The 21,550-nt window shown below is 40.8% G+C and overlaps 1 protein-coding gene across 5 annotated transcripts in view; it reads left to right on the top strand.

The window, feature by feature from the left end:
* The window catches only part of P4HA1 (prolyl 4-hydroxylase subunit alpha 1), an 86,059-nt gene that overhangs the window by 13,239 nt on the left and 51,270 nt on the right, over nt 1–21,550 (top strand). For all 5 annotated transcript variants that reach the window (XM_089670737.1, XM_089670738.1, XM_089670734.1 and 2 more), the window contains exons 2-7: nt 6,502–6,596; nt 9,174–9,270; nt 13,928–14,079; nt 14,543–14,680; nt 15,211–15,453; nt 18,602–18,789. In XM_089670737.1, coding sequence (XP_089526863.1) covers nt 6,509–6,596; nt 9,174–9,270; nt 13,928–14,079; nt 14,543–14,680; nt 15,211–15,453; nt 18,602–18,789 — 906 coding nt within the window. In that variant the 5' untranslated portion in view covers nt 6,502–6,508. The remainder of the gene's footprint in view (nt 1–6,501; nt 6,597–9,173; nt 9,271–13,927; nt 14,080–14,542; nt 14,681–15,210; nt 15,454–18,601; nt 18,790–21,550) is intronic.

Below are 21,550 nucleotides of genomic sequence, written 5' to 3'. Positions count from 1 at the left end.
TAGGGTGCGACTTGTGCTTGCGCTTTGAAACTGTCAAATCGCATGACAAGTTGCTCCAGTGTGAACCAGGGCTTATGGGTTATTTGTTTACATTTCAAATTTTGAAAACCGATGTTGAACATATTTAACAATTTTTATTTTATAAATAAAGTAGTGATGTATGACAAAGGAATCCCAGAGGGCTCTGGACTATCTGAAAACTGTTCTTTCATCTCCCAAACATTAGGGGAAGGGGCGCAAGTCTGTAGTCCAGCAGTGGATATCTCTGGGCTGGACTGACAATGATGTTTGGGAAAGTGTTGTCAGTTCACATCATACATTTAGGCACTCCCTGGATTTCTGGCAAAGTGTCAGATCTTTTCTGTACTTATAGGGCATTTTTAGGGAGACAAAACACTTGCTACAGAACACTGGTTGTTAGTACATTTTACAATAAGGTAAGGGGAAACCGGGAAACCTTGGCGTATAGAGCTTGTAAATGTTCTGGAATAGAATTGGGAGATTGGCATCTTCAGAAGGGGGTCTTGTGACAGGTCTTTGAATAAGTATTTAATTCACAGTTCTCCTGGTGTGTATCTGATCTGTCCAAAGGTTGACATTGCTAGATGTAGCCTGTGCCTTTCTTCACTTTTCTGCCACCCCCTATTATGTGAAATAAATCTATGACACTTTTAATTTTTGGTGGACTGGCACTGTAAAGGTGTTTTTAATGGTAAAAAGTGTGTGTGCTCTCTCTCTCGCTTGCTCTTTTTCCTCTCTCTCTCGCTCTCTCTCTCGTTTGCTCTTTTTCCTCTCTCTCTCGCGCTCTTTTTTTTCCTCTCTCTCGCTCTTTTTTTTCCTCTCTCTCTCGCGCTCTTTTTTTTTTTCCTCTCTCTCTCGCGCTCCTTTTTTTTTTCCTCTCTCTCTCGCGCGCTCTTTTTTTTTTTTTCCCCCTCTCTGAAGTATTAGTTTTGAGTGCATTTCCCATTAGTGCCTGTATTGGAATTTCAATGATGGCTGGTCATTGTTTAGGGCCTCTGGGCATATGTAAATATATGCCTTTTCTCTTAAGTGTTCTTGTGTGCTGTATATGTAGAAATAGAGTAGGCTTAGGTGCACTCCCAAAGCTGAATAAGTGTCTTTAAATGCGTTTAAAACTTAAATCAATGGTCTTACTTACTGGGTTCTATGTAAAAAGTAGCAGGGCTTAACTCTGCTGAAGAAAGGGGGGGGGGGGGGGGATTCACAGGTTTGTAAAGCTTTACAAATGTAGATTGCAGTCAGCTGGCTTCAGGAGTTCAAAGATGGCAGAGCAGTGTGTTAATCAATGGGCAGCAGTGTAGGAAAGAGGAATAACATACGGATAGGGAGCCACTTATGGGACCTGTCAGTCACTTGACTGGCTCTTCTCTCTGCGTAACACAGCAAATGAAGCTCTATAATTGGAGAACTTTTTAGGAGGCTTCATAACGCAGCCCAGTTTTTATTAAATAAAAAAAAATCACCCACAAACACCCTGCAGAGTATAACGTAAGAGGATATTGATATCCACTTCCCTTTTACAAATGAGCCCTTTTAATGAGTGCAAACACATAAACCGGCATCATGCAAATACACTAATCCTACGTCTAGATTTGAACTAGCTACATAGCAGTGATTGGGATTTCTATTTGAAATGCATTTTGCTGAAGTAGTGTGTATATTTTCCTTCAGAAAGACAAATAAATCCAAACAGGTCCTGAATTTACTGAACCTGTGTCAGTGATGAATAACTTTCACACAAACCTATAAGGGAAGGCATTGATTAATGGCATGATGTTACATTGTACACTAAAGTGTAAAGGTCAGTTGTGAAAATTAGTGCCCATTTCAGATCTTTTCACTAGGATACACTAAATGTGTCATTTTAGAAAAACACCTTCCATCAGGACTGAGCATAAAGCATAAAATATTCTCTTCGTTTTTGACAGTGAGGACCTGTGGGAAGCATCCCAACTTAGCTTGGCATCTGCTCAAAAAGCATCTGAAATGTGAAGGTCGATAGCTTCAGTTTTCTGCAACAGAGTAGAAATATTAACTCTTGCCAGCTAGTAGAGGAGATTCATGGATGGTGAGAATTCTGTAGACTGAATCAGTTTTTGGTCTTGAACATCTAATATATGCTGTCCTTCCATTCATCAGTACGTGGCCAACCTGTATTTTTCACAGAGCCTCACATTATTATCACTAATTCAATTATTTTACAAAAGGAAATCTGTCTACTCTGGCCATTAGGCTTGACATATATTTATAGAATTTACTACGAAAAGTCGTAGGAAAGATTTGTATGAAACTTCTCAGAATATTGAAACGTTCAAAAGATTTTGTTTCCTTTTTTAACATTTGATTTTGGAATGAATAGACTACTGAACGAAAACCACGTACACTGTTTAGAAATGTGATTTCAGAAAAAATTTCCATCCTGCTCCCTCAAATTTTCTTGTCCCTGTGGTAAAAAAATAACATTGATTTGACCCTGCTAATGATTAGAAGAACAGACAAACTTTCTTAAAACATTCTGTTTTTTTTTTTTTTTTGTCCCCCCTAAAAATGTTTGTTTGAAATTGGTAATGTATGGCGTGTCCAGTGATGAATCAAAGTTATTGTATTTAACATATGTTTATCAAATACAATGACTTCAATTCATCCCTAGACGCCCCACAATGCACATCCTAACAGGTGCTTCTGCCGTTTGACCTACCAAAAGGGTTGGCAATACTTTCATTTTAAGAAGTACATCATCCCTCTGACGCCCTTGGATTGGGACCCCGAGGCATCGAGAGCAATCGCCTCTATCCTGTGTGGAGACAGTGGTATTCCACAGAAAGTTGCGTGTTCTACCTATTTGGGTTACCGCAACCTTGCTGAATGTTAATTTACCATGTTCATTATTCCTATGTTTACTATTATATCTAAACCAGCACTCTTGGATTTAATAATGGTATATACATATCAACATATAAGGGCTGTCCTGCCTTTCCTTTTTAATTTTTCTATTGGACACCCAGGGTTGTTCTTTGGCCTTCACGTTGCTCTCTTGGCTCCACCCTGTGAACTCCTTAGGACCACCACATGAGTACCATCAGACTTCAAGTTGACTTCGCTTGCTGTATAGATGTTCTAGTACAGTGACTTAAAGTGTATTCAAGCTGCGATTTATATTGGCATATTGCAGCTTTTAAATTTCCGACCTGACTGGTTTGCACTGAAGGTGCTCTTAGCTGGGAAGTCTTGTCCAGGGTTTCCATTGGATTGGGGGATGATTTCATGCCTATGGGCAGCTTTAGACAATTGGGTCAACTGATCTTGACGGAGAAGGTGATCAGTCCATTCTCTGTTGGTTTCTCAGTGTTAATGTAGTACTGGGGATTTTTTGCAGCATGTTTGGTACGTCTTCTCCTGCACAGCCGCTCCTGATGACCGATAACTCCTATTTTAATCCAAAGCGGGGTTTGCATACCTTCACATTCTCCTATGTCTATACTCATAGCTGCTTTAGTGTTCTTTATCCCCATACCGTAGGTAAGTGCAATGGACAGGGTAGCTATTTTGTTGGAAATAAAGATGTCACTTAGAAAAAATTTGGTTCCCCCCAACATTCTTTTAGCTTATTGTATTACCTTTGTCTATACCAGGGGTCTACAAACTATGGCCCTCCAGGTGTTGAGGAACTGCAAGCCCCATGAGGCCTTGCAAGACTCTGACAGCCACAGGCAAGACTCGCAGAGGCATGATGGGACTTGTAGTCCTTCAACAACTGGAGGGCCATAGTTTAGAAACGACTGGTCTATACGAACTGATCTCCTACAGCCTAATAACATAGACCTGCTATAGAAGAATCCATATATGAAATGGTTGTTTGCAGTGACAAGAAGATTGGCTACATGACCCAACAAGCAGAGCATAGCATCGTTGGAAATCTGTTTGTTTTTTTTTTTTTTTTTTTTTTCTAAACCGACCTAATTCCATATTCCTTAAATTCTTAAAACATTTGGTCCACAATGACAAGTACACTTTGTCTCAAAGCTGCAAAATCTTTAAAGCCATTCATAGAGCCATTTCAGCTCCTCCATGGATTTGCATGATTTTTACAGAAATAGTGTATAATTCATTCAAGTATAACCTAAATGCCTCTGAATGTCTAAAGCTTTGCCTGATTTCCAGCCAAGAGCTAGTTATGTAATGTTGTATTTCAAAATGAGAGACCATAAAAAGGAAATGTTTATGTAACAATCAGGTTCACATCTAACATCTGCCTATGGACATTTTATCAAGCAAATCAAATTATAATATTCTAGTGCGATTTGCTGCCTTTAGTACCTTTTCTGTAATGGTTTTCTTTTCTTGATTGATCGCTAAACCAGACTAAGGTTTTAAAGTTATCTATGAACAAATGTGATTTTCCTTGGCTAAGGCTTTTTATACACATATGACAGTACTTGGCAGACTTGTGTATAATTGTTGATGCCAATAATAAAAAAAATACAGAGAATTGGCCTCCTTTATACAGTTGGTAGATTATAATATAGATGGCTGAAGTTTTATGCGGATCTTGAATTTTTATCAAAAATTGAACTTGGCCCGGCCCATTTTCTTCTCCTGAGCCTCCCACATGTTGGTCAGTGCGGTTGCCATTTGCAAAGCACCAGAAGGGTGCCCTGGAGGTGGGAGGGTCAGGTTTTACAAGAACAGGCAAGAGATGCAAAACATTTTAGTTGTCTTTACTTCAGAAAAAGATCACCTCTGTGTTTTTTGCATTTTTATCTTACACTTATTATAATGTTTTGTATTTTTGACAGGCAATCCCTGTGGAATACACTTCTTTAACTAACTTGGTGCTCTCATCCCGTAGCAGATACATCCAAGATGCCTTCATGTGTAATACGTTTTCAAATTTCAGTACTGGAATTACCTGGGTAATCTGGTGCATATGTCGTTCCTACGATGAGTCCCTGCCCTGTCCTCCTGCCTCCAAATCTTCAATATTGGCCTGTGATGGTGCCCCTCAGAGTAATGGCCTACAACAGACCATCATTTGAGAGGCAGGAAGGGTGGGGACAAGACAAAATGCCCATCTGGTGGGGACAAGACAAAATGCCCATCTGGACCCATCAAGTCTTTATATCTGGAATGCCCAGGTGCTCCGGTACATAAAAGACCTGGCTTGCAGGTACCTGGAGATGCCTGCTATTTGATGAAAAATGACATATGTTCTGCTTTAGGGGTACTTTAACCGCCTCTCACCCGCCATATAAGGAAATTGACGGGCACAAGACGGTTCTTGTTATGGGAGGATGTCATATGACGTCCTCCCACTCTAACTGCACGTGCGTGCAGCGTGGCGATCGGTGGTGCGCTGTGTCTCGGACACAGCAGATCACCGGTCAACGGAAAGAGCCAAAGACCTGTCATGTGATCAGCTGTGTCCAATCACAGCTGATCGCATGTAAATAGGGAAATGCAGGTTATCTGTAGTTCTCTCTTCACAAGCTGTCACGCCGACCGCTCATGAAGAGAGGAGAGACTATAATCGGCATTCCTCAGAGGGGACATGTACGCTGATCATCAGGGCACTGATGATCAGTATAGTCCCAGCAGTGCCATCTGTCAGTGTCCATCAATGCCAGCTGTCAGTGCTCATCAATGTCACCTGCCAGTGCCTATCAATGCCACATATCAGTGCCCATCTGAGCTGCCTATCAGTGCCACAGTGCCGCCTATCATTGCCATATGAGTGATGCCTGTCAGTGCCTCCTCATCAATTCCACATATCAGTGCCCATCACTGCAGCCTCATTAGTGCACATCAGTGAAGGAGAAAAATCACTTATTTACAAAATTTTATAACAAAAACTAAAATTTTTTTTTTCTTCTAAATTTTCAGTTGTTTTTGGTTTGTTTAGCAAAAAATAAAAAACCCAGAGGTGATATACCACCAAAAGAAAGCTCTATCTATCTAAAAAAAAAAGATAAAAATTTCATATGGGTACAGTGTTGCATGACCGAACAATTGTCATTCAAAGTGGGACAGTGCTGAAAGCTGAAAATTGGCCTGGGCAGGAAGGGGGTATAAGTGCCCGGTAGGTAAGAGGTTAAAGTCCTGGTCAGACATCCCTGATATTCTTGAGTAAAGCTGTCAACACTTGTTGGTATATTTGTGGTTTCTAATTGCAGCTCGTTAAGTGCATGAGCCTTCCATACCTTCAGGGAACATGTTATTGTTCACTGACGGCTGCTGTCATAGTTGATAATGTCTGTCTGTATGGGGGCTGTGATAAGGGTTACCTTGCCAGACAGAGAAAACTGCTGTAATCTCATCTGGCCATGCGGGGCCTTGCACTGCACTGTAGCATCTTTCAGTGCTCATCTAGAAATGGGTTTGTAGAATTTAAAGAACTGTATATTGGAAACCTATTCCTTTAGTGGGTAATGATAAGCTAATACTGTCCTAGCTGCAACTCTAATTGTATTGAATTTCCCACAGGTTCACAATGAAAGAGATGAAGGTTTTCCATTACTTGCCCATCTTCTTGTTCTTTTCCGTATGCCAAGCACATGCAGACTTCTTCACCTCAATTGGTAAGACTTTTTTTTTTCCCTAACTTTGATCTAAACTCAGCAACTGCCATCTAATTAAACAGTGCTCTGTCCTCATTTTCACAACTGTTCTCTGGTGTCACATGCGGTTCCAGTGGGGGACTAAAAATAATCACGCAGATGCTCATTGTGCAGGCATGTTCCACTGTTGTCATCATTAGGATATCTAGTTAGAACAATGACATACAGTTGCCACAGCTGAAGCAAGTACATGGAGACATGAAGTGGCTGCAAAGAGGATGCTGGAGATCAGCAGCACACGAAGATAAGGAATAACTATTTTCTAAAAGAATAAAGCACAGAATTTTGTTTATAATGCACAATGCTTTAGCCAAAAAAGTGAGGTTCTGTTTGGGATGCATGTATTTTTTAATTTGGGCTATATATTTACGCCATCTGTCTACAATATATTTCCAATGAGGACTAGTTCTTAACATTTGGAGGGGGAAACTCCCATATTACCCTTAACAGCCAATTCTATTCCAGCTGTGCTGAGGTGTCAGCACCAATTAGACTTGATTAGAAGGATTTGATTGGAGGTTCTAAAAATCTCATTCGCATCTTTCCTCCAGTGTTTGGAAATCAACACCATAATGATGTCAAGGTTATCTGTAATATATGTATATATGTATGGCACCAATCAGAACTATAAAATCTGTTTTCACCTTTTGAAGATTAATAACTCAGCAAAGGTCAAGTGAGGGAAAGCTGATCAGGTTACCTCCCAGAGCTGCAGATAATTAGCCCCCCCCCCATGTGTTAATCATCTCCCTCATTTAGTGAAGTCCATATAATTATGAAGATCTGATACTTCTGGGTAGATTTGAAAGTATTTTATAATCTGAAATCTTCTTGTTTAATAACCCAAATGAACATTTGACAGTACAGGTCAAATAGAACAAAGGACCGATTAATTCTGCTAGTCCCCAGTTCTGCCTTGGGGTAGTTTTCGATGTTCTATGTACTTTTTGTACGATGTTCAATGTACTTTTGACATTCTTCATGCAAGCAAAGGGTTCTGTTAATCAAAACATTTCTGTGATAATGCCTCAAGCGCATTTACACAGCTGTCACAAATCACCATAATGTGCATAATATGTTTTTTTACCAGGAAAGGTAGGGAAAAAATGGAGGGTCTCTTTATAGTATGTTTTTATTAACTGACTGATTGCCAGCTTCATCTAGTGGACATCAAGCAATATTTTTCTGAATGAGGTATTCAGAAAAATGGTGCTTTTTTTCCACTAGATAGGGCTAATGTTGACAGGAAATATACATGCTAAAAAGACCCCCGTAGTGTGTGGTGTTTTTTTTTGTTTTGTGCCTGTTTTTGTTTTTTGTTTTTTTTCTTCTCCAGCTTTTCTGGTACATGGTTCCTCAGGCCACCAGAAATCCTCATCTTTTGGATTGCAGTGTCATAAAACAATTGGCTATGCCCTCTTAATCATTATGTATGAAGCAACCAGTTTGTTCTGCAAAAAGAGCATATAATAAAGTATTAAACTCCCAAGTGTCATTGTAGTGTTGATACAATTTAAATATTTGCCTGCAATAATGAGAACTTTGTACAGGGTGTACTCCTTACAGCCCAGCAAGTATCCAGGGCCTACTAATCATTAGTGTAAACATTGTCTGCCTAGTATTTGCTTAACATTGTATTATGTAGCATACGGAATGCTCAGTGTTCTCTGGCATTCCTTATGTTAAATACAAGTAAAATCAAAATGGATGCCCCCCCTCCTTTTCCTGGTCCAGAGATTTTTTTTTTTTTTTTTTTCCTGGGACTTCTTTTTTTAATAGTAGATTTTATTTTTTTTCATTAGAAATGCTGTGCTGCAACTTACAACAAGCAGAAGATAACTGATGTGATTAGAGGCTACTAGGATGTCAACATCCTAGAAATAGCCTTCCATCTTCCCTGATGTTGGAGTGTTGTGGATATATTTTGGGCTGTTGTTAAATTCTCCTAGCTGCCCACTGGATCTCTGAATTTACCTTTTTTTTGTTTCCCTTTTTGAGATTTCCCCCTTGGATCGCATCACCACAATACCAAGCTTATTATGTTTAATATTCTTATCTGTAGGCTTGCAGCCTCTAACTTCTCTGCGTTTTTGTGTATTTATGCCCCTGATGAAGAGTGATGCTCAACACGTCAGACCGCTTTCCACATCAAGACTGTTACGTTTTAAACCTGCGAGTTCCCTATGGACTAAACCTGCTGTGTATGTTTTGAGATATATGGTTTTATGCTTTGAAATAAAGATGTAATAAGTGTGTATGTATATATGTGTGTGTGTGTGTGTGTGTGTGTGTGTATATATATATATATATATATATATATATGTATATATATATATATATATATATATATATATATATATATATATATATCTGCCTTTGTATTTTTGTTGCCGGGAAAGTCCCATACACCCATGATACAATTTGTTGCAGCTTACAACAAGAATAACAACACTTTTTATAAGTCGATTAAGAGAATGCATAGACTCAGGACCGCGCACAAGTGCACAGATGACTTCATGCTCTACATTTGTATTGCAGGCCACATGACTGACTTGCTGTATACTGAGAAGGACCTGGTCACATCACTAAAAGACTATATAAAGGCAGAAGAGCTAAAACTGCAACAGATTAAAAAGTGAGTTTAATGACTGAAAATATTACTGTGCTCTCCTCTTAGAGGTTCTTCTCTTCCAGGACACTGCAGTGTATGTTAGCCGCTTTTTCTTTCTTTTTTTTGTGGGGGTGGAAATCTTAGTTGGTTTACATATGTCTTCATGTAAAGGAAAAAGTTCTGTTTGGCAGTACATCCAAAGAAATTGCCTTTTTATGACGGTAGGTTCACATCTGTGCAGGTGGTGCCGCTGCGGATCCGTGCGAAAATCCGTGCAGCCGCACCGAGAAATGCGGACCCGCGGGCGGGTGCCATTTGTTCTATTGGCACGCCGCCCGCACTGGAAACCGCAGCTGTACTGGGAACCGAGGTTTCCATGCAGGCTGCGTTTTCCAAAGAAGTGCAGGGACTTCTTCCCTGCATGTCACGGGCACGGGAGTCCATTCAAATAAATGGGCTCTCGTGCCCGTGCAAAACACGGCCGCATATATGTGAACTGGGGGTTAGAAATCGTCATTAAATAACCTCTTCACAATGAGGGGATGCAGCATACACAGTTAACACATTTTGTGCTAATTCAGTGCTTATCATAGTTTATAAGCTTGTAAGCTATAATTTAAGAGCTGACTTAAAATGCGTTATCTGTATTTGCTGTACACAGCTGTAAGTAAAGATGATTTCTTTTGGCTGTGTGGCCAACCAGAATTTTTTCTTTTTATGAAGACTGCTGTGGACAGAGCCTGCACCTATTAGTGTGGAGGTGGAACATGACACCGACCTGGAGCGGTGTGCTTGCGCTCTCTGTGGTTTTTATATGTGGTATACTTGTAATCTTTGTTTACCCTTGAGAGATTTTATTTGTTTGAACTTTTTTGGAGAAGGAGTGCTTTGGACAGTTTAATTGCTCTTTACCAGATAGCTTTAAGGAATGTCATTGCTCTTGGGTATTTGTGCCAGGTGTTGGGTGTGACTAGAAGCAACTACGCCAGTTCTCAAAAATCTGATTTCTACTCAACCATTGACACATTCTGTTTTAAAGTTAATTAAACCAAAGAACAAAAAGGTAATAGTCTGCAGCTTCGCAGCCCCTGGATGTAATGGCATTAAGCTGGCCATGTACAGCTTAAGTTTTGGTTGATTCAGCAGGAAATTTGAGCCATGGGTGAACCTGACAGCACTACCCGGCCTGACTTTTTCAGCTGAAAAAAATCATTTGTAGCCAAACAATGACTATATTCAATCAGACGTCTGTGGGCTGAATGAGATGACTTACTTAGCAGTGACTGGAAACCTGCTCAAGATTTAGGGCAAGATAGTTGAAGTTCTACTTCAAAACTAAACTCACCTTCACAGCGTTTATTTTATTTTATCCCTCCCTCTTACACAAAAGCTAAAAATGGTATTATCTTTACCTTTTTAATGCTTTTTGTGCACTGGTCAGAAAATACTGATTGGCTGCAGCCACTGATTGAGAAACATTGTCCAACATGTTCCTTCCACAGAAGTTGATAAAATCGAATTATTTATTTATGGTACTTGTATAGCTCCATCAATTTACACAGCGCTTTACATAAATATGTACATTCACATCAGATTGTACACCCCTTGAGGGTTAGGGACTAAGGTCCCTAACTTACATTCATACATACACATACTAGGGCCAGTTTAGACAGGATCCAACTAACCTACCAGCATGTCTTTGGAGTGTGGGAGGAAACCCACACTGGCATAGGGAGCGCATGCAAACTCCAGGCAGGTGGTGCCGTGGTTGGGATTCGAATCAATGACCCTAGTACTGCCAGGCAGAAGTGCTAACCATGAATTCTGTCCAGATTTTTTATTTTTTTTTCTGTAAGCGCATAGTGGGATGAAACTAGAAGGCAGACAGTACTGGTAGAAACAGTACTTTCAAATAAATCTGACCAATGCAAACTAAGAATGTAATGGAACCCAGTTGTGGCTGGAGTTTCTTGGCACAAATATTAGTCAACCAAGCCCAGCTTACCCCAATGTGAAGAATATGCTTATTGGGCCTGGACAAAGACTTTGCTCATATTGTGGCCGAAAAGACACTCTTGGGTCTGTTATCTTTTACTCTAGAAAGTGAATCACCATGCACTGGAAGAAGACATCCACTTGTTTTCTGTAATCGTCTGGTTAACTCGAACCTTCCTTTATATGGGGATACTTATGAAAATAAGGTCACTAGGAAACTTCAACAATTTACAGGCAAGGTGGCTGGAAGACCCATCCACTGCTGTAGATTCTTCCCCCTGATGTTTGCCTCTGATTCTTCTAAGGCTATCAGAGCTTCTTTAGCTCTTGGTTGATTTTGACCATCCTGACATGAAAAGATGCATTGCTACAGATCTCATGATGACATGGCTTAGTACATGTGCCATCACGTTAGTTACAGCCTGTTTGGGTGTATGTGTTCTTTCTGCAAGTGACCTCCCCTGCATGGGCTGGCTCACTTGGAATCTGTTCAGTTTCTTACCTCTTCAAAAGAAAAAACACAAAATGAGGAAAAAAAATAAATATGCTCAGCACAAATGAGTACACCCCAACAGATTTGTCAGAAAACCTTTTATTTTCCTTTCAGAATCAACATTTTCTGTGGGACACTATACTACAAAATACAAATGTGGGCCATTGATTGCAAACAAAATTTGTTAATTTGCACAGACAAAGTATTTTTTCTAACATTCATTCAAGACCATGTTGTAAAAATGAATACACCCCCATGAAAGTCTTAGGAGAAATTTTAGATAAATTCCTAATTAACAAGAATTCAACTACAGGTGAGTATAATTATTCATTAAACAGGTGTCCAGCAGACAGTTGATTATAAAAGGACGTTACTTAACAAAGAAAACCCCTTCCCATTTAATGCTGTCAGCAATGGCACCACATGGAAGAGAAATGTCACAAGGATTGCGAAAGAAAATGATTTCTTTGCTAATCTTCTTGTAGCCTTCACCTTTCTTATGTAAAGCTTTACTTATCAGTCAGAATACTGTAGCAACAGTGATACAAAGATGGAAGTACAACCATCTCACAGAGACGTCCAGGCCGTTCACGGAAGTTAACACCTCGACAGGAGCATCTCTGATTAGAAGGGTTGAAGAAAATCACCATGCAAGTTCACTGCAGTTAGCTTAAGAAGTAGAAAGCCAAACTGGGGTGATTGTTTCCCGTGAAACAATACGGCATACACTGCAGAGGAATGGCATACATGGGTATTGTCCATGAGGGAAGCCTCTCCTAAAGCCCATGCATGAAAAAGCCTACCTAGAATTTGCCAGGGCCCAATCTGAAAGACTACTGGAACTCTGTACTCTGGAGTGATGAGACCAAGATAAATATTTTTGGAACTGATAGCTTCAAAACTGTATGGTGTCGCAAAGGTGAGGAGTACAAAGAAAAATGCATGGTGCCTACAGTGAAACTTGGTGGTAGCAGTGTCCTTCTATGGAGCTGCATGAGTGCTGTTGTTATCGGGGAGCTGCATTTCATTGATGGCATCGTGAATTCACAGATGGTATTGCTCTATATTGAAAGAGAAGATTCTACCATCACTCCGTGCCCTTGGTCGTCATGCACTTTTTCAGCATGTCAATGATCCAAAACACACACCTAAGGCCACGGTTGCATTTCTGAAGAAGAACCAGGTGGAAGTGAATCAGTGGTCAAGTACTGTTTGTCTCCTGATCTGAACCCAATCTAACACCTATGGGGAATTCTGAAGAGATAAGTTGAGCATCTCTCCATCAGCATCCAGGCTCTAAAAGACGTTGTTCTTGAAGAATGGAAAAAGATAGATGTTTCAATATGTCGCCAACTTGTTCACTCCATGCCGAGAAGACTTGGTGCTGTCCTTACAAATCATGGAGGTCATACAAAATACTAGATGTAGTAGTTTTTGTTGTTGTGGGGTGTATCCATTTTTGCATCAACTAATTTGACTAAAACTGAAGATTTTGTAATCCAAGTTATATTTTTGACCTTTCTTTCATGTAATGAGCTAAACAAATGTTCTATAAAACTCCAGTTTTTTCAGAATTTTGGAAATTGTTCCCGTGTTCATTGAGACATTGATTAAAATCTTACTTTTCAAAAATGGTGTACTCCTTTTATGCTGAAGTGTGTTTAAGTCTTGGCCATTGGAGGACTGGCAGGCTCTCCCCAGCCTCCCCTTGTCAGGCTGGTAAACTGATCGTGCTGGTATGAATGTGCTCTGATGTCCAGCATAGGCAGTTTGTATTTCCAGCTATGGCGTAAGGGCAGGAGATTCATGTAGCATTTTTTTCCTGGAATCCATCAGCGCATAGTTCAGACATGTAGACTGGGAGGTGTGGTTAGCTAAGAAAGCCCCTTCCTCCAGATAAAATACAAAAAAAAAAGGCCATGAAGACTCCTAGGATGTATGACATCATTTTGACCTAGGCTAGAAACCAGGAAGCAAATGAAGAAATGGAAAAAAAATAGTTTTTAAAACAAGTAAATAGAATATACCTTCCCATCTATCTACTAAGGCTAGAAGCATAAGAATTAAAAATAGTTAAAGCTGAACTTTTATTCTCCAAATCCAACATTAAGTAGATGAAATGTATTTTTCAAGATGTTTTATACTTCTCATTTCACTGAAAAATGTGTTTCTAAAGTGAATCTGCTTTTACAGATGGGCAGAGAAATTTGATATGCTATCAGAGACTGCAATAAATGATCCAGAGGGCTTCCTGGGCCACCCAGTCAATGCATTCAAGTTAATGAAGAGACTCAATACAGAGTGGCGGGAACTTGAGAATCTGGTGCTGAAGGACATGTCTGATGGTAAAGGCTTTATTGTTTGACCATAATATTGTGTAATTTTGTAAAGTATGTATAGGTCACCAATGGGAACAATAAAGTAATGACACAAGATGCTGCACATTGCTATTTCTACAAATCCTTTATTTTTAATTTGTCATGCCTTTTCGCTGCTTGAGACTTCACATTTGCAGGCTAGCTGTGTACAGCCTTTGTTTGAGTTAAGCAGGCATTCAAAGCTTGTGAGTCTGACAAGAGGCTGACTGCTGTGGGATTAGTTAACACTTATGCTGGTGTGTATTGTTTTCCACACACTACTGCAAATCTCTTTTAATTACAGTTTTATGGTAGCCAGTTTTGTTTTGCGTTTATTGGCCCTTTTTAGAAGGATTAGTTAAGGTTGCATGAGAATACATTAGTCTTTGTAATTCGTACTCGCTTGTGATTTATTCGATTTAATATAGCTTTTTGATCATTTTTATTTTAGGTTTTATCTCTAACTTGACCATCCAACGCCAATATTTCCCCAGTGACGAGGACCAGACAGGCGCAGCGAAAGCATTGATTCGTCTTCAGGACACGTATAACTTGGACACAGATACACTCTCCAAGGGAAACTTGCCAGGTACTGTAATGTTTGTTAATTGTTGTTTAAAATAATAAAATATTTACCCTGTATTCCCCCCTCCATAAGAATATTCTAGGGTGTGTCTTTTTTTTGTTTTTTGTTTTTGTTTTTTTTTTTGTTTTGTTTTTTTTTTTTTTGGTGGGGGGGGGTATTGAAAACATCCGTTTAATACATGGTTCTACAGTTTTTTTTAATCCTTGGTCCTGCAGTTTTCTCTCACACCCCTTCCCCCGGGTTCCATTTCTTTAAAACTGTTTTTTTTTTTCCCCAGTACATACAGTGTGTGTGTGTGTGTGTGTGTGTGTGTGTGTATTAATATATATTATGTTTGAGGTTTACAACCACTTTAAAGTTCCACTTTTCATAGTGCCTGGTATGTAGCATTTGTACCACCATTAAAGATAACTGACTAGTAATGATGCTAGTGGCAACTGTAAAATAAATGATAGTCATAGAGTGTGTGTGATTTAGAAAATAATTGTATTCATACACCTTAACAGATGTTTTTATTCTCTGGTTTTTCATAGGTGTAAAGCATAAAGCAACGCTGATTGTTGAAGACTGCTTTGAACTGGGAAAGGTTGCTTACACAGAAGCTGACTATTACCATACAGAGCTGTGGATGGAGCAAGCCCTGCGTCAGCTGGATGCTGGAGAGCTATCCTCCTCCATTGATAAGGTTGTGGTACTAGACTACCTTAGCTATGCAGTGTATCAGCAAGGCGATTTGAAAAAAGCCCTGAAGCTAACCAAAAGGCTATTAGATCTCGGTAAGTGTGGTGTGCGGGGTGTTTTTTTTTTTTTTTTTACAATTGAATGGATTGTGTTATTGCTTGTTTGTAAGAAGTGCTTAACCTGAAGTATGTTTAGCATTCTGGATTAAATTTTATATACTGTCAGTGATGGCATAGATCTGTTCCTCTCTATTCATGTTCTGTCACTTGAATTACTGAAGTCCAAAGAAAACCCTATGACCACCAGTCACTGGCCTAACTATAAAACTTTCCATCTGTAATCCAGCCTAGGAGACTGACTGACTGACGATCCCTGTAGAAATATAGACTACTACCTCGCAGCATTAGGGTCATCGGTTTGACACTCAACCAGGATACTACCTACGTTCAGTTTCTTTGTTCTGTGGGTGAAGGATGTGATCCTCCTGTTGTCTTATTTCATAGGTTGCCTTCACAAATTGTGTAATCCATAAGATTTAAAAGCTCACCGGAATCCTGTATGTGTCCCTCCCACCCGCCCCCCCAAATAAGTGTGTGTGTGTTAAAGGTCAGCTCCAGGAATTAAAAAATAAATATATATATATATATATATATATATATATATATAAATTTTATTTTAATGCAGTTCTCTTCACAGCTGAGCTGAGACCCAGCTAACAAGGAGCATGCTGATAGAATAGGAAATTAACTCCTTAGTTTGCGCTTTCTCTTACTATAACTGTTCAATCACAGGAAAAGGGAGGTATAAGCCCTGTAAGTGTTGCCTAACTGTAGGAAAGCACTGTGCTGCCAGTTAAGGCTGTGTTGGTAGGTAGGTCCTTTGCTAGGTTAATTAGCTTCTTTGTATTTAATCTGTGTATTTAGCTGTTTGCCAGGAGTTCAGCTTCCGAGGGGTTTTGGTTGTGATGCACAACCTAGTAATACCATATAGCATTGTGCATAGCACATTATAGTGGAAGTAAAGTCCACTTTAGAACTTGCCTATAATAAGGCTTACCTGTAGGTACAGTGAACATCTCCTAAACTTGCACTGTTTAGGAGATATTCACATAACCTGCAGCTGGTGACTTCACCGGCGCATGCGCTCTGAAGGGACAGCATATCGTGCCAGAGCTTCGTGCCATAGCCGAGGACTCCCGTGCACAGGAGTGATGTCATTATAACCCCGGCCATTCATACAGCCAGAGCCCATGAACCCAGGCGAAAGACTGGGTGAAGATGACTGCACAGGGCAGCAGGTAACAGCACTGCGCAGGAGGTGCATACTAGTACATTATGACCTAAACCTGCAGAGGCCCATATTTTATTTATTTTTTTCTTTTCATTGCTTTAAAACCGCGGTCGTCAACCTTTTTGCGAACCTCACGGACCACAACATTCATAATTTTAATTCCCGTGGACCGCTAATATGAATTTTTTAAAAAGATAAATACATTTGTAAAATAATGATCAGAGGACTTCCATTTTATTAATATGAAATGCACCTATTCAATATAACTAAATTCTAAATGCTTATTTAATTATAACAACATCGTAAATGCTTATTTAATCATAACAAAATCTTTAAAGGTTGTTTAATTGTAACAAAATTATTAAAGTTAAATTATTAGAAAATAAATGAAGCTTATTTAAGTATTACACATTTTAGTGTGATATTTGTTCCTGCTTGTTTGAAATAAGTTTATGGATTTTTGGCTCCAATGACATTACTGCAAGACAGAGATCTGTTTTTGTCTCAAGTCGAGACCGGTACCGACAATACTAAAGCGTACGGCTCGTCAACAGTTGCCTCATACAACTTAAGACTACCCTGACGTCACGCTGCGCCTCTTGTTTCCCCCTCTCTAGTACAGTTCGTGAACGTGGTGCAATATAAAGACGAAAATTGTCTTAATTAAATTGGATTTATTAGAATATTTTTGTTTTTATTAATAAAACATAAAAAAAAAAAATGCAAATGTACAGATTTTTCTGTGGACCACCAGTGGTCCACGGACCATCGGTTGGCAACCGTTGCTTTAAAAGACAGGCCCTAATTTCTGCCCATGAATGCAGTAAAATGAAGAAAATATATGAACGGACTTGGATGTCTTGTTTAAAATTCAAAGGTTTCTGCAGTTTAAATGTGTTCTGACCACATTGTGCCATTGAAAACTGTTTAGATGTTAAGGAAACCTAAATTTAACAATGTTAAAGTGGTTCTAAAGGCTGATGGGTTTTTACTATGCATGAAGGTAAACCTTCAATGTGCAGCTCCCCCATTACCCGAGCCCGATCCTGATCCAGTTATGTGCACAAGAGCATTGGCTCTCGGGTCTCTGCCTCCTCATTGGCTCCCACTGCTGTCAATCACAGCCAGTGAGGAGGGGGCAGGCTGAGACGTGCTTTGTGGCTTATGAAGATGCACAATGCCAACGCACACGTTCCTGCTGACTATGTCTGTCTGCATGGGTGGGCGCTGCAGCGACTGTCTGGTGAAACCGAGTCAACTGTAAGTCCATAAGCCACAAAAGGAGAGAAATGTCACCGGCACACCAAGGCTCTCCAATATGGGTTCAAAAAGGCTTTAATGAAGATTTACAGCAGGACAATGTTTTGGAGTCTTGCAGGACCTCTTCTTCAGGCATGTGACGACATAATTTTGTCGTTACATGCCTGATTTAGGGGTCCTGAGAAACTCCAAAACATTGCCGTGCGGTCATCACATGCCTGATGAAGGGGTTCTGCGAGACTGAAATGTTGCCTGCTGTAACTATGTAAACCTTCATTAAAGCCTTTTTGGACCCATATTGGAGATCCTTGGTGTGCCGGTGACATTTCTCTCCTTTTGTGGCTTATGGACTTACAGGGCTGGCTTGGGAGTAAGCACGCATGAGAGCCCCCAGAACATTTTAGAACATTCAGTCATTTGACTTACTCTGGTAGCACTTGGCTGGTGGAGGGACCAGGAGTCCTGGCGAGGGACCAGAAAAGACAAGGATCGGGGCTGGTGTGTGGTGTTTGTGTTGTGTTTGTTGGTTTTTGTTGTGTGTGTGTTTTTTGAGCACATTCCCCAAGTCCTCCTTAATTTCACCATTGTAAACCTTCCCTAAATTAATCTCTACTCAATTTTAGATATAGTGCTAGTGATTGATCTGTGCAGTGACTTCACAAAAAACATAATTTGCGGCTTTTTAAACTTCAGATCCTGAACATCAAAGAGGCAATGGAAATCTGAAATACTTTGAGTATATCATGGCAAAAGAAGCAAATAAAACCAGTTCTTCAGATTCAGATGAAGCACAAGTGACGACAAGGAAAGGCCGTCCAAAAGATCATCTGCCAGAGAGGCAGAAGTATGAGAGGCTGTGTCGCGGAGAGGGTATTAAATTGGTAACTATTTGTGATATCTGTATTAGTAAAATATATTGACTTTGCATTGCTTGCTTTATATATATATAAAGCAATGTCTAGTGCTATAGTTGTGGCATCCTATACCTGAAATAGGAGTGAGAAGATTATAGTGTAGCACTAATGCTCAGTATGATGGAAAATCCACAGAAATGCCCAGTCTATGCTTTGTTGGCAGTGTCCCAGACTTTGCAAGAACACTACACTTCCAGATTACTTCTGCTCAGGCATTTTATATAATTTCCACTTAAAGCAACACACATATACAATGCTACACCTCAAAGGCGTGGATGGAGTAGAAGCCTGCACCGAGTGAGAAGCTTATGATTAATCCTTTTGCCAATGAAGGTGGTTTTGATGGTAGTTTTTCTACTAGAGCGACTCTGTAATCCAGAGTCTGCTTTTAGTTCAAGGTGTACATTTTTGTATTTGTACAGTAATCTCTCCCCAGCAGGGCATGCTCCTCATCTTTCCCATTTAGCAGACAAGAGCAAGAAAAATACTCGTGGTTCCCAAGGGGGAACCAAATGACTTGCTCCTTTTACTCTTTGTGCTGGCGCTTGGGCAGCACTGTCAAATAGGGGCATGGGGAAAGTGTATTCAGCCTTGTGAAAGCTCCTACAAGAGTAATATGCAGTTTAAAGATGACCTTTCTTCATTCCAGGTACTGAATAGAGCAGTCAGACAGGGAAGGGCAGGCAAGTATGTGCTGGGGACTAGGAGGAGTAAAGTGAACCCATTGCTTTACCCTAAGCAACAAGAAGTGCATTACACAAGTTTTGGTAAATCTGTTGTGCTTTAAGCCACAAGGGGTTGGAAAAAAAAAATAAATTATTATTTATTATTCTACAGTATTTATATAGCGCTAAAAGGTTTGCTCAGCGCTGTACATTATAGTGGGGGACAGTACATGAGACAATACAGTAACAAAACAGAAAACGAGGGATTCAAGGGCCCTGCTCTTTCGAGATTACAATCTAGGAGGGAGGGGATAGTGGTACAGGAGGAAGTGGCTGTGGTGGATGGAGTGGTGAGAGGAGTAGAGGAGATCGGCTGTTACGTGAGGGCGGGGTAGGCTTCCCTGAAGAGATGGGTTTTTAGGGTGCGCCTAAAGGTGAGGAGGGTAGGTGACAGTCTGATGGATTGGGGTAGTGAGTTCCAGAGGATGGGGGGAGCCCTGGAGAAGTCCTGCTGTCGGCCGTGGGAGGTGGAGACCAGGGAGCTAGAAAGTAGGAGGTCTTGTGAGGAGCGAAGATTACGGGTTGGGTGGTATTTGGGTATCAGGTCAGTGAGGTAGTTTTGGGGCAGCATTATGAATGGCTTTGTACGTCAATGTTAGTAGTTTGAACTTAATGCGTTGGGCAATCGGGAGCCAGTGGAGGGAATGACAGAGGGGGGTGGCAGAAGCGGAACGGTTGGTAAGGTGGATGAGTCTGGCCGCTGAATTTAGCATAGACTGAAGATGAGGTAGGCCGGTGAGAAGGGAGTTGCAGTAGTCCAGACGTGAGATAATAAGGGAGTGAACGAGTAGTTTAGTAGGTTTGGGGTTAGGAACGAGCGTATTTTGGAGATGTTGCAGAGGTGGAGCCTGCATGAGTTTGCCAACGATTGGACATGGGGTTGGAAGGACAGGTTTGAGTCTAGAGTGACACCTAGGACTTTGGCTTGCGGGGTGGGACTGATGGTGGCGTTGTTGGTCGTGATGGAGAGGGGGGGGGGCATGGGCTGGGGGGAAAATCAGGAGCTCGGTTTTGGAAAGGTTCAATTTGAGGAAATGGAGCGACATCCAGTCTGATATGTCGTTCAGTAGGTGGGTGATACGGGCGGAGACTGAAGGGGTGGAGAGATAAATTTGCATGTCATCGGCATAGAGGTGGTAGTTGAAGCCGTGGGAGTGTATCAGTTTGCCGAGGGAGGAGGTGTAGATGGAGAAGAGAAGGGGCCCGAGGACAGAGCCTTGGGGGACCCCAACAGAGAGGGGGAGGTGGTAGCGTTATAGGTAACGCTGAAGGAGCGTTGGGATAGATAGGAGGAAAGCCAGGAGAGAGCAGAGTGTCTGATGCCAAGGGAGTGTAGTTTATTGAGGAGGGGGTGGTCGACAGTGTCGAAGGCCGCGGAGAGGTCGAGGAGTAGGAGGACTGAGTAGTGGCCATAAGCTTTGGCGGTTAGCAGGTCATTAGTGATTTTGAGTAGGGCGGTTTTGGTGGAGTGTAGGGGATGGAAGCCAGACTGTAGTGGATTGAGGAGGTTGTTGTCAGTGAGGTGGGCGCTTAGGCGATTGTAGACTAAGCGCTCCAGGAGCTTGGAAGTAAATGGCAGCAGGGAGATGGGTCTAAAGTTGTTCAGGTCGGTGGGGTCCAGGGAGGGTTTTTTGAGTATGGGGGTGATGTGCGCGTGCTTTAGGGGGGAGGGGAATGCTCCAGTGGAGAGGGAGAGATTGATGGGGGTGAGGGAACGTAGGATGGAGGAGGAGGATGACTGGAGGAGTTGTGTGGGGACAGGGTCAAGGGGGCAAGTGGTGAGGTGTGTGTATGTATATATATATATATATATATATATATATATATATATATATTGATGACAATGATCTCCATCACAGAATAATGGCAAATCCTAAATTTTACAGTTGTCACCAAAGCATGAGGTGAGAAAATCTTTGTTGGTGACATCTGTTCTCATGAAAACTATCTGAGGGATTGCTGGCATTTTACAAAGATTTCCTCTCATTTGCTGCTGCATCTAT

Source organism: Staurois parvus, unplaced genomic scaffold (assembly GCF_062004578.1).
Source record: "Staurois parvus isolate SC_StPar_1 unplaced genomic scaffold, SC_StPar_1.0 ptg000094l, whole genome shotgun sequence".
Lineage (NCBI taxonomy): Eukaryota > Metazoa > Chordata > Amphibia > Anura > Ranidae > Staurois > Staurois parvus.
This window is presented reverse-complemented; position numbering and strand designations above follow the sequence as displayed.